A 20349-nucleotide genomic window follows, 5' to 3' on the forward strand; every position below is an offset into this window, starting at 1 on the left:
CTTACATTATTAGCGCTCAACATTTAAGGTGGGGACTTAAACTTATACACCTAGCAGCTCAAAGGGTGACTTGTCCAGCGGAAGCAATTAGCCAATTACTTGATTATAAAATGCCAACTCCAACATGGAAATTTGCCAACTTGACTAACCAGCTCAGGTAATAAATCAATCACTTGATTCAAACTCTGGCCTTGACAAAAGCAAGATATCAACTCCTCAATTCAAGCTCAACTTTGATAAGAGCAAATAAACAATTCATTGCCACTTCTTGACATCGGTATAGACAAGCTCTCGTACAACACCAAAAGTGCCTCCATGTGTACACAAGGTGACTCTGTATCATCCTATTTGAAGCACATCTTCCTATTGTCTGGAAGGTTGCCCAATAAGGTACGATCATACCACTGGCGGCTATCACTGCCTCTGTCAACGTAATACTTGTACCTATGGCCTAAATTTATCATTATAAAAAAAATATAAACAATTAATACTTTAGCCCGATCAATTGCAAGAAAGTTCATTATGTGAAATAATAGTCCATACCTTTTTATTTTATTTTTTTCTTTTCGGGCTGAAGCCCAAGTAGTGTTTATTTAAATAATGGAGATAATGTTTTAATTTTATCTCTTTTAATTAGATTGAAATTTTAAATGATTGAGATAAAATCAAATTCCTTTTAAGATAATACTTTAATTTTATCTATATTTTATTTAATGTTAAAAGATAATTGAGATAATGTCTCTTTCAATTAAAATTGAAATATTAAATTATAAATATAATATTTTGATTTTATCTCTACTTTATTTAATTTTAGAAATTATGGAGAATTTTTTATTTTTTTATTCATCATCTTATCCCATTAGGCGAAATATGGTTGAGATGATAATAAGATTCTATCACATTAAGATTCAAAATTCAATTGAATTAGATTTCTCAAAGCATGGTGGCTCCTATAAATAGGTATCATATGTTCCTCTTTCCAAATACATTCATTTCTTTGTAAAATATATACAACTAAAAATATAGCATATTCTTTAGCACGTGGGACAAGGGTTGAAGTTCCAAATATATTCTAGTATTTATCTTATCATTTTCACAAGATATAGTAAGTGTATAAGTATTTTTATGATTATATACGAATTGATTATGACGTCCTTTATGTATGTTCTAAGTTTGGATTGGAAGATAGTAGAGTTGTGCATGAAAATTTCATACCATCTATGTTTGGTATAGATTTTCGTATCTCACTATGTTTGTATGTATGAAGTTCCCTAAATTCTATACAAATGTTTATCCATTTACTTATATGCTTATTGAGATTTTATCTCATCCCCTCATATTTTTTTCGAGAAATTGATAGTTCATGAAAATCAAGGTATGAGAGGACTAACGAATTGGCATTTGGAAGGAGACCCACCATGCACAATTCTACTTACTTAAGAACTTTACTTTTATTTACATCTCTAGAAGATTTATTTATTTGATGTCAAAACTTGATAGTATTTAATAAAGTTTTAAGTTGTAGAAAAATAGGTTTTTTTATGTTCAAGATAAAGATTTAGTGGCACTCGGATCCTAGACCTCGAGTTGTCACATTCAATCTCTAAAAGCGCATTCACTGTCTCTTCTGGTCTCTAGAAGTTCATCCATCCTCCATTTCGAAGATTCTCACGAATGAGTGGTGTTCTATAGCCTTTTAGCAACATTGGCTTAGTTTCACCTCTTGACTCGCACTCTCTCCACAACATGGTGGCAAAAAGTTGCAATTGTAACATTATCGACCATTCGACTATTGAACATGTCATTTTTGGATAGCTAAGAAGTATTGATGCATTACATTCTACCTTTTTCTACCCTCGAAACCAAGGTTAACAAGAATCTTCTTGGTCTTATGGACCAAAATTATAGTCGATATAAGTTACCCTAAGTAGCTAAACTTTTTGCCCCGAATTGACTGCCAACAGAAAATTTTATTTAACATGGTATAGAGGGCTGCGATCGCATAATACAACCGATGTAAGTTCAATCTTTTAATATGCCATGAAACCGCAAGGGGTTCGAAATTTACTGCTAACTGAAAAGTTTAATAATTAACATGGTATAGAGGGCTGCAATCGCGCGGTACATCCTATGTATGTTCTTCTTATCATTTAATATGATATGCAATCGCAAGAGGTTTTGTATCTTGCAATCGCAGCATACTACCTTTTTCCCTTTTTACTTTTGGTCCTAAATAGCTTTCTATTCGGCCGATGTCCCATGTAATTGCAATTTAGGCAATTTTTCTTCCAAATCATGTCACATTGGTCCCCATTCTATGAATTATGCATCAAGCACATCCTTTTTACCCAATCTTTATTCTTTTTTCTTCAAAATCTCATTCAACATCGAGTTTTACCTAAACAAATGATATTTATACGAGATTAAGAAATAATTCCTTAAATGTACTTTCAATTACTATCTCCTTTTGATAACGTAAATAAGTGTGAACAATATACTTATCATTCACAGTGGCTATAACGAGCATTTCCTAGGAGCTTCCTTAAATAGAAGCAGCCAAGTAGATATCTGAAGAGGAGCCTACCTTTCTTTATCCTGCCAAAAGGGTTTGCATCCTTCAACTCGTGATAACCTGATGTAGGGTCGGACCTGTGTTTTGTTGAGCCCGAGGTGAACTTCAGATTTTGGGCTAATAAATCATAGAAAGCAATCAATATTTTTCATTTATAAGAAATTTAAGGACTAAATTTGTCAAAAAAAAAAAAAAAACAAAAACAAAACAAACAAACAAACAAAGAAACTGAAATATTTAAAATATTTATATTATAATCAAATAACAATATGAAAATGTTCTAAAAGATCACTTAAATATAACTCGTCTTACGATTTTCAAGGCAAAAATATCAATCAATTTTGTATAGTTGAGTTAGTCAACCATTTCATTTTCAATTGATAGCATGGCTAAACCATTCAGTCTTTATTGTAACATAGTTGATCGGATGCAAGTGTAACTGGGATGGTGAGCAAAATCTTTTAAGTAATACAAGCATTCGGAAAACATCAATTCATTTTCTTCAAGTAATGCAGCATGTCAATTGCTCTTTTTGTTTCTCTAGTTAAATAGCACCTCAAGACAATCAACTCTAAACACAAGCCATCACCTATAATGTGTGAATGTCCATTATGTTTTAAATACTGCTCAAGATTCATACAATATTTCAACAAACTGTCAACTTGCATAATCTTTAATCTATCCAAATTAAACAAAAATTCAAATATCTCTTCAAAATGTGTAAATTGTTCAAAATGCGTTCGAAGTGATGATTGAGCTCGATCAATTATAAAAAGAAAATACTCAACTTTAAAAGAATTTTTAGCCGAGTGTGTTACCTTTGCACTGCCACTTTCATTGAATTGCTTCTTTATTCGAATGCTACGTCTATCATGAAATATAGCTTCAATTCCCGTTTCACTTGCCATTTGTTTTGCTTCATTCATGGCACTAGCAAACCCAAATTCTCTATAATCTTCGAGAAATAAAATAAGTGCTTGTAAAAGCTTGAACAGACTTCATTACTGTCCATGTTTTCATCTTGAAAAAATTTACTCACAGTATTGATTGCATACAACAATTTATACCAAATTACCATGCTAAGCAAAAACTCAAAATTTTCAAGTTCATATGTTGCTAAGGACTCAACTTCACTTTTTGTTTTAAAATCTTCAACAATGTTTGCCAAGTTAAATAAAGTGTATCTTATTTGTACAGATTGTTCTTTTATAGGCTTCACACTTTTCACATGACTTTTCCAGCGTGTTTGTGATTATCACTTAAGTGTCATACATTGAACATTATCTTTAAAAAATTTCAATTGTTTGGAGAAGAAGAGAACAATGCATAGATTCATTGTATCATTCCAAAGAAAGACATAGCTTTCGAACAACAATTTACTATATCACATAATGCTAGATTAAGGTTATGGCAACCTCGTGGAGTATAGAAAGCTCCAGGATTTATTTTAAGTAACCTTTTTTGTACACCTTTATGTCTCCCGTTCATGTTAGCTCCATTTTCATATTCTTGGTCTCTTATATTATCAATATCAAGTTCAAGATTCTTTGACACACTTTTAAGCTCAATGAAAAGTCCAAGTCCCGATATATCATCCACCTTCAAAAATTCAATCCAATATTATTGTACCATCGACGAGTCTACCGAATCATCCATGTACACATTTTTAAGCTCAGCGAAAAGTCCGAGTCCTGATGTATCAACCACCTTCAAAAATTCAATCCAATATTCTTGTACCATCAACGAGACTACCGAATCATCCATGCATCGTATTACTAGAGACATTTGTTCTTTATTACTCGCATTTGGAGTACAATCAAGTATGATGAAAACATATTTTGCATGTTTCACTTTTGTGATAATTGCACTTCTCACCTCATCTACCAGCATTTGTATCAATTCATTTTAAATCTTAAGACCTAGATATGTATACTAAATCTCACGTGCTTGAGCACATTAAATGTGTTCTTCCATTATTGGATCAAACTAAGCAACCATTCTTCCATTTGCAAAAAAGACCGTTGTTCTCAACATAAGGTTGCTCACAATCTCCTCAAAATGTCAAAGTATTTTTAGCGAGTCTTTTCACGATAGCAATTATTCTCGTTAATGCTTGTTTTCAATGCTCTCTTTCTTTGTTGATGGACAATTGTAAGCTTTCATCAATTGTATGTTTTGTTTGAAGCTTATTTTTCATTTCCATTTCCATCCAACTAATCATGCAACCTATATGCTCCTTAGACACTTCATGATTTGTAAAATGCCAATGCACATGATGCCAATCATTGTATCCATAATTACTCAATTGACCAATATTTTTCAGCATTTTTTTGTCTTAAATAACTTGCAGCAAAAACAAAAGATCTTATCTAAAGAAATTGAATACTAGTTCTTCTATCACCTATATGCCATTAAATGCTTATAATATGATGATTCAAAATGTCTACCTTGACAATCTCAGGGAAGCAAGATGTCATTAATTCTTTTTTAACCCATTTCAACAAAAAAAAAAGGCCTTTATTTTTTGATCAATGTGAATCTCCTTCCAATTTTCAGGATCATTAAATTTCAAAGAAAATTAATTCTCTTTATTTAAATCTTCATGTCAAACATTTTGTTCATCATTCTGTTTTGACTCATCCTTATTGGTAGGTTCAATCATTTTCTTATTCTCTTTCTGTTCATCCACATGATCATTACCATTCCAATTTTGTTGTTTCTCAATCGTTAAATTTTATGGTGTTCATTCCTTGTCTTTTCTTTTCTTGCAATAAAAGTACGTATCCATATCTCCAACTTGGCTTCAAATTAATGCCTCTACTCTTTCCCTCTTCTTCCTTTTTTGGACTCCCGATGCATATTTAGGAGTCATGGTATTTGACTCAAGTCACTCGACAGCTAACACTTACTAAAATTTGAGAGTAAAAGAGGCTCAAATTAGTTTAAGAACGAAGATCAAAATTGATGGCCCAATCACAATTCACATCTTTTAATAAAAGTACTCAACTTAACATCAACCATAATTCATAGCTTATCAATTATAGAGTTTTAGTTGCTCACTTGATAATGAGAGAACTAGACCAAAAAATAAAAAATAAATACTAGCAAGCTAAATCCATTAAGTCGAGCTAATGCAACTATATGTCCATCACCTAGCCTTACCTATTTCATCGTATCATCATCAACTTCTATCTTCGAACCCCCCCTCCCCAACACAAAAATTGGAATGCTAGAATCTATATAACAGTTGCTTACAGTCACAGCTCATTTCACTTGCTTTCAAATTATTTTAACATGGCAGGATTAATCATTAATAGATGAATTTCAAAATTTCATTCACCAACAACTGGAATTTCATATACTTCAAAGTTCAAGTCTTCAAGTTTAAGAATCAAAATGCAACAAATAGACAAAGAAATCAATTTAAATATCACTCACCCAAAACAAGAAAATGAATTAATAACAGAAGTAGCATCATGCCGTCGGCCCGTCGTTGGTAGGATTTTGGGGAAAATAAATGACTTACCAAATAACAGCAATTTAGAAAATAGTGTTGGGGGAATACACCGATTATGTACATATTATATTCACAAAAGCATAACGTTTATTTGCGTGTAATCAAAACATAATTTCAACTTACCGAATAGGATTTGAGAAGCAAAACATAAAAGTTACCGAATCTGAATGCATGGATATGGATTCATCCCTTTCGATTCTTGAACGAAAGCAAATTATTCTTTTGATCGAACCTTGCAACATAAACATGTAAACAATGTTAATCATTTCCCGAAATCAAAATATAATCAAAAGAAATCAGAAAACTGTAGGAAGAAAGATGCAAGTGATGAATTTTTTGTCGAGGTAAGTGTTTGACACTTGGTCTCTAAGATGAATTTGCCCCGCATCGGTGCTAACGGTTTTTCGACAATCATCTCCCAAGATACAACGACCATATCAAGCCATAGGAGCACTCCAAATGGCTTTGACCAACAAACTCTAATGGAATTCCTTCTCTACCATAACAATGATTTTGATGCAAAAGATAATCATTTCTACAAAGTGTTTTATATAACTTAACATGAAATGAATAATATGGAATTATGAAATGAATTGGAATTAATTGGAATGACAAATACACATTCAAGGGGTCCTATATATAGAAGATGAAGGGTTGTGGGTGAAGGGACACACCCCAAATCCAGTATTTTTCATGGAAAGTTGCAATACTTCATTTCAAAAAGTCGCAACACTTCATTTCAAACCTGCACCCTTTCGAAAAGTTGCGACACTTCATTCTTCCAACTTTGGACTGCAATTTCTCATTCATCCGGAATTGGTTTCGAGATTCCAAATATATCACGACGATCTACTCAGCAAGTCGAATAAGTTGGTCTATTTACTTTTGTAATTTGACCATCGGATTAAGTCCGAACATTCGACCGAAGTTAACATGAAGTCATACCTTTTCATTTTCCCAATTTTAATCTTAACCAATTTTCAGTTAATTTTTGAACCAATTCCAATAATCCCCCACATGAATGGAAATTCGAGTATGCAAATGTAATGCTATAATGTGATGCAAGTAGAGAAAGAGCGGAAAGCCACTACATCGGGGATAGTAGCTTCTGGCCTTGAACCTCGCGTAGTGAAATACCATCGAACTTACTCGGCTAATTGGTGAACGTAATGTCTTGAACCATTCAGCCTTTAGTGTAAGCCAAGATAACGATACTCACAGAGATGTCTTTCCTAAACTATTCATGGTTCTCATGACTTGGTTCATTTTGGCCCTGAAGCCTTCTTAGTTCTGCAAGTGTTTAAAGAATTCAAACCTTGAATAATTCTCATTAAAACGACCCACTTCACACTCACATAGGTGACCTCCTATTAAGAGTATTCTACCCTACTCCACTTGATTTAATCAAGCTATAGGAATTATTAAAAGATTATCTTAACCTCTTACAACTCTGCAGAAAGCACTTTAATATCTTAGGAACGAGTTAGGAAACTATTTTCCTTAGTGCTTCATGGAATCCACATAACTTAGTTGTCCCTTTGAACCAAGATCTTAGGATCTCCAGTCAACAAGGTAGGGTTACCATTAGAAGGACTCTAACTTAATAGGCTTTACCTCATTCCCTTTGATATACAGTATTCTTGATCTCTCTTAGTAAATCTCTTTAAAGGTACCACGAGTTTACATCACTGAGATCAACTGCTTAATGGTATTATATCTATGACTTATACGTCTAGACCTACCATTACATGTGACTTAGTATCTTATCAATTATTGCTAGCAAACGATCGATTTCATTTAATAGATACAAATTGTCACCACCAAGAAATCCTTTCATGAAGCTACATGCTTCTTATTATCTTTATCTAAAACTTTATCAATTCCAAACAAGATTGAAGGATTTCTATCTAATTATTACACTAGTCAACCATGTTTATAAGTGGATTTCAGAATCATGGGTATTCAATATCATCATTGAAACATTACCATGCATTTGAACTATATGAATATTCTTCATATATTCCAATTGTTCTTGCATGTCCAAACAACCGCCACAATTGGCTTCTACCCATTTAATCCACTTTAGACATAGTATATATCATCTTTATAATTAGTATAAGGGTTTTCATATTTCCACATTCATAGGTATCGTTCTATGATTATAAGTTAGAAGCAAACGTAACTGTTAAACTAAGTTACCCCCACAATTCCTCAATTAGGAATACATATGCAATCTAGTAATATTGCATCCACAGGTTTTAGACTTTCCATATCAAGTTCACAAGCATTAAATTTAACCCCCCACATTCTTGGGTTATACTTGAACTTAGAATTCAGCAACTCTTTTAGAGTCTATTCATTTATCTCTTAGATAATATCCGTATCAAGTGCTTCGTTAAAGTCTATGTATTTTCAAAGTAGTGGTCGTCAACTTGCATATAACGTACTTCAATCTAATTAATTTTGATCATTCAAATTAAATCAAGGCCATCATATGAACCAACAATGCTTTCAAAACATATACCAACTAAATTGGTTTTATGATTGAAGTTAAATTCAACAATAAAAAGGGCTAAACATTTGCAAGATATGCAACTTATCACATTTGTGACATTTCACATGATAATTTCATTTTATGTCAAATAATAAGGTACATATTCACCTTATTCATCATATTCAAACTTGAATGAACGAATCAACCATAGGTTGAAATTTTGTGTTCTTCAAGAGACACAACCATACAAAAGGACACATCTTTTGAATTAATCTCTATGAAGAGACACACCCATTGGGAAATAATCATACCAAAAGTTATGATTATTCATATAAAATGACGCACCTTTTCATCTAAATTGATCCTAGAATATCTCATAATATTCTTCATATCATCGTTTTTAACCTTTCCAAGTGAATGTCATTCACAATCATTATTTCCAAGGATATCCAATACCACCGCCAAGTATAGACACTGTTTGTGTTCTATAAATATTTTCTTATCCCAATAATTGGGCAAGCAATTTTTGCTTTAATATGATTAAAACAAAACCACAATTTGTCATATAATTTGCATGGGCCTTCTCATTTAATTTCATCAAATTAATTGAGGCTCAACAAGATATGAGATTTTAACCAAATTAAGAAGCCGCATCCAACAATATGGGTGGACACCAAATCATGCTTCTTCATATGAATAATTTTTTCAAATATTCTCCACTAAGTACCACTTAATGGATTTCTTTGTGGAAACATGCATCTCAATAATGCACACCATTTTAATGGATTTTGATAGATTTTAAAAGGTACAATTCAATTTACTAATGGCTTTCACAACCAGAAGAATGCAATAGAAACTTTTTCCATCCCAAGCAATTTCATTTATCTGAATAAAGGAATTTACCAAATCTTCATCATGTATTCAACGTGAAAAGATGCCATTTAAGTTGCACGTGAGTGGATTCACTTCACAATTGCACCAAATCTATTTCATTCTTTATTAAAAGAATGCACCAGCCAGAAAAAGTTACCGGTTCAGTTATTACAGCAATGTATCGGTATGGATTTAATATATATTCTTGGCCACCGTTTGACCATCACACTTTCGTGAGATTTGTCCTATTTCATTAACATAATGCTGTTTAATGTTGACACCAACAAAATTATACTTTATTCTTGCACATTCTGTAATAATCACAAGCATAAGGAATTAATAATTGAACAATCACCACGCCAAAATGGATTCCTTTGCCACCATAATGGTTTTGCTTTTAAAATGGAATGACTTTGAAGCAATATGCACTAATTTTGAAAGACAAACTAATGGCAGCCATGCATTATCCGCCAACTATTGAATTATATCACATTGTAGTTTTCTCCATTTAAGGCTGATCGGACAAGAATACAACGAAACACAATGGTCGGTATATCAGACCAAAGAAAATTGAATATATTGCAGTTTCACACATCAAAACAGATAATTCATGCTACGATTCCAAAAGGGGCCTTTAATAATCTGCACGTGTTCATACTTTTATTAATGCAGAGAATCTAATGCATTTTTGGACAGAACCCAATTTGAACATATGAAATAAACTTGTTTCCTTAATTGGGCGATACAGTTCTAAATGGGATATAGAATGGCAATATGTTTGGCAAATTCCAAATATAATATAAAACACACAATGAATAGAAAAAAAAATTCATCTTAAGATTGTTGGGAAATACACCGATTATGTGCATATTATATTCACAAAAGCATACCATTTATTTGCGTGAAATCGAAACATAATTTCGACTTACCGAAATAGGATTTGAGAAGCAAAACATAAAAGTTACCGAATCTGAATGTATGGATATGGATTCATCCCTTTCGATTCTTGAACGAAAGCAAATTATTCTTTTGATCGAACCTTGCAACATAAACATGTAAACAATATTAATCATTTTTCGAAATCAAAATATAATCAAAAGAAATCAGAAAACTGTAGGAAGAAATATGCAAATGATGAATTTTTGGTCGAGGTAAGTGTTTGACACTTGATTCTTAAGATGAATTTGCCCCCCGCATCGGTGCTAACGATTTTTCGACAATCATCTATCAATATACAACGACCATATCAAGTCATAGGAGCACTCCAAATGACTTCTACCAACGAACTCGAACGAAATTCCCTCTCTACCATAACAATGATTTTGATGCAAAAGATAAACACTTCTATAAATGTTTTATGTAACTTAACATGAAATAAATAATATGGAATTATGGAATGAATTGGAATTAATTGGAATGACAAATACACATCCAAGGGGTCCTATATATAGAAGATGAAGGGTTGTACGTGAAGGGACACACCCGAAATCCAGCATTTTCATGGAAAGTTGCAACACTTCATTTCGAAAAGTTGCGACACTTCATTTTTCCAACTTCGGACTGCAAATTCTCATTCATCCGGAATTGATTTCGAAATTCAAAATATATCACGACGATCTACTCGACAAGTAGAATAAGTTGGTTTATTTACCATCGGATCAAGTCTAAACATTTGACCGAAGTTGACATGAAGTCACACCTTTTCATTTTCTCAGTTTTAAACTTAACCAATTTTCGGTTAATTTTTGAACCAATTCCAATAAATAGACCACCATCCAAGGATGCCATGACTGCCAACTCTGCCGTCACCGGTCAGATTTTGGAGAATTTAAGTACTTAAGTTGCAAACTCCTAGAGTGCTGACTGCTAAGACTGAGTTTGCAATGCCGTCATTGCCATGGACGAGCCAAACGCTGAAGATGAAATTGAACTATTGAAGTTGGGTTTTTGAAAAAAGGGATACAAAATTTTTATTGGGCCCCCAATAAGCTGGGCCTCTCCTTAGGTCTAACCTTGACCTAATGCAAAAATGACATCCGATTTTTCTTTATTCGCTTGTTGACCGGATAATTGACCGTAAAGCTTGTAGCTTCAAAAATACATACCATATTCTTCATTGAGCTCTTACAAATTATAATGAAGTCATCAGCACACACGAAGTGCAATACGGCTCCAACTACTCTCACAAATCGCAATAGATAGGAGCTGAAAAAATCCTTGGATACAGGGGCGGATCTAGATAGTTCGAACTGTGGGGTTAAAAAAATAAATTTCGAACAAAGTATCATGAACAAAAATGAAAAATCGGTTGTTTGCTGTTCATGTTCGGTGTTTGCACTTTGAGAAGAAATCGGTGGATTATATAATATATCTATGAACTAAATAATGAATATGGACCATATGATATGGATATAAATTTAGGATTTGGACTTTTTGGGGGCAGAAAATTAAGTTTTCAGCCAAAAAAACAAAATCCAAAAAATTGTGAGGTCATTTAACCCCACATGACCCCATTTGGGTCCGCCCCTACTTGGATATGTAGAATACCAAAGAGAGAGAGAATTGCTATGATGAACACCACTAGAGCATTGAAAATAGGATTACGCTACGTATACACCTATGGTATACACAATCCTTTACACCCCCTCACATGGAGAGGGACTCACGCATAATAAATTATTCTTGGGCCCCCCTCAATGTGTGAGGGGTGTCGTATTGTGTGTACATGAAAAGTGTACGCACAATATATTCCTCAAAAATATCCCGCTGGCCCATCAGGAAACATCACCAACTCTGAAAGTCTGAGAGACCTTCCTTTCTCAGTTGTTGTGCTAGTGCATTTCAGTTTGTTTGTATCTATGGATTCGAATAATAAAAAAATACATAAAAAGCGTCATAAATAATTTGACGTTAATCAAATAAGTCCTTATAAATTGTTTGTGTTTTGCAGTCACTACTATTAATTTTAATACGAATAATTTAGCAAGAAACAACGAAAAATTCTTCAAATTCAGAACAGATAAATTTTCTTAATATAAATAAAATTATAATACAAAATCTAACTTGCAATAATCGGAACCCTCGATCCTTCCAAAAGTATAACCTCTCTCTCTCTCTCTCTCTCTCTCTCTCTCTCTCTCTCTCTCTCTCACATTTGAAGGTCTAACAAGACTTATCTAAAAGTAGGTTTCCTTAAATCAGATGAACTAATTGGATGACTAATTGAATAGTAAATTCGAAATGAGAAGGAAGACTTTGATTTTGTGTGGATTATATTTCTTCTCCACATATTCCACGTATTGTAACCAAATTCTATCATAGCCAAGAAAAAGAGAGAGAATAAGAGGTAGGTCACTAGTCTCTATAATTTGATTTATATATTATTTTCATATATGAGGTTATTGAACAGTCTTGCGAAAAAAATTAAATTATTAAGCAATTGAAAGAGTCTCATCACATATTTTCATCAAATATAGCCTATCTTTGGGTCATATTTATAAATGCTCAAATTTCTTTTTATACACATATTTACAAGGATCTTATGAGTACTATCCACTTTTCGTTTCTATATATTTATAATTTAAAAAATTTATAAACACTTTTGAACGTGCTCTCAATAGCTTAAAAATTTTAGTTTTGCTAGACTTATATCATGGTTGACAGTTTTATTTACACTTCATGATATGACACACAATTTTACCATTAATTTTAACAATACTTAAAAAATCAATAATCTCAATTTTACACATCATGGAGTGTCATCCATGTTGTACAAAAGTAATATACAATCGGCTTAATTCTAAAAATATACTGTAGCATTAACCTCAAAAAAGGTGAAGGGTGAAAGATAAAATGGTCGAGCCAAATCGAATCAGTGATAACAAAGTCCAAATAAATAGATAATTTATTTTTTTTTTTTGTTGGGGGGTGGGGCGTGGGGGGGTGGTGTTGTAATTGCAAACTGCCTGATTTTGAGACTAGACAGCCCAATTCTTAGATAATTTTAAGGGAAAATTGCAGCAGTGGTCCCTCATCTTTCACTTTTTACAAACTCAAACTTATCTTCTTCATCCCACCCCAATCCCAAAATCGAACCGACAATCAGAAAACTCACCACCGTCGCCACCACTATCAAACCAAAACCGACCGTCATCACCACCACCAAACCACAATCACAACCACCGCCATACCTATACCCATATTTGAGCCCACTTTGAATCACTTACAAATCACCACCCAAATCATCGGATATTCATAGTATCGGAAAGCCTTCAATTCCTTCTTCACAACACACACCAAAATTGGACGAAATCCTCACTTCCGAGGACACGCATGCCAAACCCACCTTCCAAGTTGTCAAGCACCTTAATATGCACCTATTGATACTCTTGTAACATCAAAGAAAGCTATAAATCCAAATCTACAATCAATTCTTCAAATAGCGAGCTCGAACCTTTCAAATGTCAATTTTGGCACCGACGGTGCAATCCACGATCGCAGACCACCTATCCCAGGTCTACCTCATCAAGGCGCATCTACGGGCACCATGGGTTTTGGTTTTGGTTGGTGGTGGTACTCATGGTTTGATGGTGGTGACGGCGATTGATTTTGGATTGATGGTTGTGGTGGTGGCAGTGGTTGAGGTTGGTGGTGGTGGTGGTGGTGACACTGGTTGGTTTTGGTTTGATGGTGGTTACGGTTGTGGTGACAGTGGCAGTGACTTTTTTGTCCATCTTTTTGTTCGATTTTGGGGTTGAGGTAGGTTGTAGAAGATAAAGTTTGATTTTTTTTGCTAATTTTTTGATTTAGTTATTCCTTATTTTATAAATGTATGTTTATTGAAAATATAAAGTTTTTATTGTAGTTTGGTAACGCGGTCAAATACTATACACTGCATAATTTTAATAAATATTTAACAATCCAATTAAACTCGCTCTAGTATTGAATTAAATCCCCGAAAATTACATAAGAACAGAATTCTTGGAACTTTAAAAGGAAAAATATAGAAATCTGTGGGGCTAAGGGATGCTTGTTGGTAGGTGATTGGTAGAAGTTGATACATATTTAAGACATACGAATGTATTTTAGTACTTTCGAAAGAAAAGAAGTTGGCCAATTGTGTAGTAAATTAACTATTATTTGTCAAGGTCAAATGTCTACATTACCTATGGATTGTCTGTCCATAATAAGTCCCTATATGACAACCATTATGATGAGAATTTTGAGTAAAATGTATTTTAGAATAGTAATTTTTTGAAGAATGCATGATTAAGAAAGAAACAAATTTATTTATTTTTATTTACGTATAATATTATTTTATTGAAAAATTATGATTGAAAAGAAGAGAGAGAAAAATGTATTAAAATTTTAATGGGAACCAAACAATGAGTCAATTAATTATTATTTATAGATGACAAAGTTAAAATCCATGTAGACCCTAAGTTAAACAATCACATAAACATTTAGATCAACAACAATAAAGTAAATAACATCAAATATGATCACGGAGGAAAACTGTGTCAAAATCGAATCAGGTCCCTTCTCGGATGTCGTCGTTGCTCTAGCTTCGAGCCTAGTGAATGGCGCCTCCATTGCTTCAGCGTTAGACTTGCACCAAGTGATCGATAAAGTTCCTGTTTTGAGAGCTCGAGCTCTCTTAGCACGACCAATGAGCGATTTTGCAGTGACTTTTTCTCTTTGGCCCATATTTGATCTCTTTGACTCCTCTAAGAACTACAAAACCAACTCTATACTATTTTGACTTTAATTAAAACTCAATAACTTGTGATTTTGAATACTGAAACTGCCATTAACTATTTGGACATTGCTAATTTCAAAATTAACCTAACAAATTCCCAATTTGGCATTCCATAACAAAATTATTTATTTCGAAATCAAAACTAAAATAAACTAACAACAATATACCCAATGACACAATTCCCTGACTACATCTCATATATATATATATATATATATATGAGAAAGAAAAGTAGAATATTAACATCCATATTGACAAAACACTAAACACAATATCAATATTACAACCAAAAATAAAAAATCTCTGACTCCTACCCCCTAACTCAAATATCTATGAATTTTTCCCTCTAACTCATATACTCAACTTTATTAAATAAATACTAATATCTCCTCCCTTTTTGTCATGTATAACAAAGATCTAAAGACCAAATACAAAATTATGCAAAACATGTGATGGGAGAATAAAAAATTTCTTTCTTTTGAGAGAACTATTTTTCATTGATTTTAGAATACAACATTATGAACACTTGTTTGATTTCTTGTACATGTATAATTCATAAATTGTAAAATTTTTCATGTAACTTATTTTAAGTTTATATGAAGTAAATTGTATAAGTTACTTATGTGTGAAAAGTGCTATTAAATTCCTATAAGTAAGTCTCGAAACCTTAAATAAATAAGAAAGGGCATGCAAATAATCACTAATGAATGAATATATTTTTCGAAATATGAAGTCAAACCCAGAACTACTATGACCTTTTAAATTAAAAGGCTTATATTTAATTTTTTCTATGTATAACTTTTCTTTCTCCCCCTATCTATAGACACACACATATCTTATGTGTGGACTTATTTTCATTAAAGATACTTTATGAGCCTTGTTACGAGCTTTAAGTAGATGACTACAAAGTCAGATAACTATTGAGCACTATATTTTAAGATACCTAACAAACTTAGTTGCTCGAGTAAAAAAACTACGATGACAAGTATAAAATGTATTATAATAATTCAATTCTTTTAAATGTTATTCGATATTCAAAATCAACCCACCATACAAATGACCTCCATCCCAAATCTCACACACGCAGTCAAAATTCACTCACAGAATTTCGTATCTGGAGTGCAGATGATACATGCAGTAATATATACCAAGTACTCTAAATAAGTTTTAAATAAAGTTAATGATTTTTTTTTGCACAGTTTGTAAATTTTACTGGTACTTAATCACAAGATAACATGTCCAATCAATAATAATAAATCATTTTCCCTTTTCCCTTTTCCCTTTTTTTCTTTACAAATTTATATTTTTAATTATTAAAAGGATAATGAAACAAATAGAGATTATGCATATATCATAAATAAAGCAAGTGCATACACTTAAATACCTAATCAATTAGGCAAATTGGTACTCTTACCATGAAAAGCAACGTGAGAAATACCACAATCAATATAATCACCTTGACCTATTAGTTCACTCTTCTTGACGCAAACCATCTTAGAAGAAGATGTACTCTTAGTCAATTGAGTCATTAACTTCTTCAAGTGACTTACTTGATTAGTCAAGAATCTAACATGAGTAGTTAGATCCTGATTTTTATTCTAACTAAGGACTTATGGCACTTAGGTCTAATGTGACCTAAAACACCACAGTTATGACATGTAGGGATGAACCTTGTACCAACATTAATATTTCGTTTAAACTCACTTTTAATATGAGCATAACAGAAGTACAACAATTAGCAATTTTCAAACTCACATTAAATTCGATAAATCCAAGTTACCATAGTTAGATGCAATATAGTACCCTAATTAGCAATATTTCAAAGTTACAATAAATTCAACAATTATCTCAAACTTGTCAAAAATTGGAGCTCAACATGTAAGATATTAATACTTGTCGATAGAAATATAATCTGAACGTCTGATGAGAAATCATGCATAAGAGTTATAAAGTCATAAAGACTATCTTTTGTTGAACCACAAGAAATTATCCAATAAGAGATAAAGTCAACATTTCTTTCTGAGTTATCTCTAGAGCTCAACTAGTGCCCTCCACTGACTTAGCATGAAATGTCGTTGATCATCACCTCCATATCTCGTGGTCAAGTTACTCTAATTGCGATCAATTTGGTAGGTTTTGGCGTTTTGCCAACAACAAAAGTTATCATCCCATGATAAATTTTTGACATCAACATAAAGCTTAAATCTTGTAAATCGAAAAAATTTCTTCTCTTGTATTTTCATTTATTCAGTTTATCAAGAAACCCTAAGCTGCTTTTGTTTTCCTCTCTATATTTTTTCTATTATTGACTTAACACATACATAAGTTTCAATGACTATGGGATTAATATTTTGTTGAAAATACCATATCCAAGGGTTTGTATCAAGAGGATAACATCAACCTAAAATAAAAATAAAATAAAATAAATGAAAAGGAACTTTTAATATGAGCATAATAGAAGTACAACAATTAGCAACATTTCAAGCTCACATTAAATTCGATAAATCAAAGGTACCATATATAGTTAGATGCAATATAGAAGTACGAACTTTTAGCATGAGCATAAACAATTAGCAACATTTCAAGCTCACATTAAATTCGATAAATCAAAGGTACCATAGTTAGATGCAATATAGAAGTACCCTAATTATCAACATTTCAAAGTTACATTAAATTCAACAGTCTATCCGCTTGTGTAGATATATAGTCTTATAGGCAAGCACTAATTCAATCTAATTATCTCATTCGTGTCAAAATTTAAGCTCAACATGTAAGATATTAATACTTCTCGATAGAACTATACTCTGAACATCTAATGATAAATCATGCATAAGAGTCATAAAGACTATCTTTCATTGAACCACAAGAAATTATCCAATAAGAGATGACATCAAAATTTCTTTCTGAGTTCTCTCTAGAGCTCAACTACTGCCCTCCACTGACTTAGCATGAAATGTCGTAGATCATCACCTCCATGTCTCGTTGTCAAGTTACTCTAATTGTGATCAATTTTGTAGGTTTTGGCATTTTACCAACAACAAAAGTTATCATCCCATGATAAATTTTTGACAGCAACATAAAGCTTGAATCTTGTAAATCGAAGGGAAGAAAAAATTAATTATGTTCAACAAGCATGATTTGAAAGAGTTCATTTGGAACCACATTCTAAGTGCCTCGTATCTCTTTTCATCCATCACTCATTTTGTCTCAAATGAGAATAAATCCACACGATAAAAGCAGTGCTAACGTTTGGTTCCAGGAAGTTCCACTTGTTTAATCAAGGAAAACACACACCATAACCAATAATGTTCAAACAACACTTACCGTGATAGGACAACATTGATTAATACGATTTTAGAGTTACACAAACGATTTGTATTCAAAACTCGTCATCTATTTATGCAAAATTTGTAAACTTGTTGGACTTTTAATCGGAAAATAAATTTGGTGTGTACGTAAAGAGGCTTATTAATGACGAGATAAAGTGAATGCATCTATTCCCTTTTAATAGTTTAAAATTTCAGAGCAAATCACTAACATCGAATACTTTATTAATTTTTCACCAGTTTGTTTGATTCGTCACTAAGGATCGTATCACGTTGGTAAAAGTTAATAAAAACTAGTGATTAAAGTGAACAAAAATTTTGAATCCAATAATATAAAGTTGAAAAATAGATTTAATCGACATTTTAGCAAAAGGACGTATTACCAATCAAAGCGCTACATATGTTGAATGAGAGGAACTCATAGCAAAATAGAAATTAGTTAGTCAAACATAGCCCAAACAGTACAAATTACACGTATGGCAAATTCAATGCCACGACCGGATAACAATTAAAAGTTCGTTGGGGTAGAGATAGTTGCACCCCCTACCTCTACCCCTGACACCACCACAGTTCATTTCTTTAAATTCTTATACCACTTCCAATCCAATTCTGCAAGAAGCCCTTTCTCTTTCTGATTCCTTGCAAGATTCTACAGATTATTGATACAAAATCTTTCTTTTTCAAACCAAATTACTGAATCTTCCTTATAGTTTAAACTACATTTAGTTTCACATTTAGCTTTCTTTAGCCAGTTAATGCCCAGTCGGATTCATTTTTCATCAAAAATTTTCGTTGTTTAGGCCGTAGAGAGTTTTTCTAGTGATAAAGCAATGGGGAATGAGCAGAAGGCGAATTCCGAATCAGGAAATATATCGATCGAGGCTGATCTTGAAAGGAAAGGGAATACTCTCCCCAACTTTCTCCTTTCTATTAAGCTCAAATATGTGAAACTTGGTTACCATTACTTAATTTCACATGCTCTGTATCTTTTGTTAGTCCCACTACTTGGGATTGTTTCTGCACATTTTTCGACTTTATCTGTCGAAGATTTAGTCCTTCTATGGAGTCAGCTGAAATTCAATCTTGTCACGGTAGTTGTGTGTTCTGTTCTAATGGTTTTCTTGGGAACTCTTTATTTCATGACGAGGCCGAGGAACGTCTACTTGGTCGATTTCGCGTGTTACAAGCCTAACCCAGAGGTTATGTGCAGTAAAGAAATTTTCATGGAAAGATCGAGACAGGCCAGAATATTTACCGAAGAAAATTTGGCTTTCCAGAAGAAAATCTTGGAACGATCGGGAATAGGACAGAAGTCATATTTCCCAGAAGCCCTTTTACGTGTCCCTGCAAATCCTTGTATGGCTGAAGCCAGAAGGGAGGCTGAAATGGTTATGTTTGGTGCCATTGATGATCTTTTGGCTAAGACAGGGGTAAAGGCTAGGGATATTGGGATTCTTGTGGTGAACTGCAGTTTGTTTAATCCAACACCATCACTTTCTGCTATGATAGTGAATCATTACAAGCTTAGGGGTAATATTTTGAGCTATAATCTTGGTGGGATGGGGTGCAGTGCTGGATTGATTTCTATTGATCTTGCCAAACAACTTCTACAGGTTTGACTTTTTACTTTACGAGGTGTTTTTTTACCAGTTAATATCTATTGTCCAAAGCTGTCTTCCCTTGCAAATGGACACATCATGAAAAATTGTGTACATTTGCAATTGAGTGGACAGCAAAAATGGACAGTATATCTCAACTCGTTTTTTATATGCAGTATTCAATGGTACTGAGTAGTACAATATAGACTAT

The 20349-nt window shown here is 32.9% G+C and overlaps 2 protein-coding genes across 2 annotated transcripts; one reads left to right on the forward strand and one right to left on the reverse strand.

Moving 5' to 3' along the window:
* Nucleotides 1-3060: 3060 nt before the first annotated feature.
* LOC111368987 lies at nt 3061-4462 on the reverse strand. Its single transcript, XM_022990480.1, has 4 exons — nt 4217-4462; nt 3988-4171; nt 3391-3527; nt 3061-3195 (listed from the first exon to the last, which is right to left on the reverse strand). The coding sequence occupies exons 1-4, from the start codon at nt 4460-4462 to the stop codon at nt 3061-3063; spliced, it is 702 nt and encodes a 233-aa protein (XP_022846248.1).
* A 14607-nt stretch (nt 4463-19069) lies between these two features.
* On the forward strand, nt 19070-20343 carry LOC111369480 (3-ketoacyl-CoA synthase 20-like). Its single transcript, XM_022990998.1, has one exon. It carries the CDS (start codon nt 19371-19373, stop codon nt 20157-20159), a length of 789 nt encoding a protein of 262 aa, XP_022846766.1. The 5' UTR covers nt 19070-19370; the 3' UTR covers nt 20160-20343.
* The last annotated feature ends 6 nt before the right edge of the window (nt 20344-20349 follow it).

This window comes from Olea europaea, chromosome 20 (assembly GCF_002742605.1).
Source record: "Olea europaea var. sylvestris chromosome 20, O_europaea_v1, whole genome shotgun sequence".
Taxonomy (NCBI): domain Eukaryota; kingdom Viridiplantae; phylum Streptophyta; class Magnoliopsida; order Lamiales; family Oleaceae; genus Olea; species Olea europaea.

Coding starts and splice junctions, on each gene's coding strand:
- LOC111368987 (XM_022990480.1), bottom strand. CDS start 4,462: ATGCTGGTAGATGAGGTGAGAAGTGCAATTATCACAAAAGTGAAACAT. Junction 3,528..3,987: donor AGCTTTCTATACTCCACGAG/GTTGCCATAACC, acceptor TATTTCTCGAAG/ATTATAGAGAATTTGGGTTT. Junction 3,196..3,390: donor ATGAAAGTGGCAGTGCAAAG/GTAACACACTCG, acceptor AATCTTGAGCAG/TATTTAAAACATAATGGACA.
- LOC111369480 (XM_022990998.1), top strand. CDS start 19,371: ATGGGGAATGAGCAGAAGGCGAATTCCGAATCAGGAAATATATCGATC.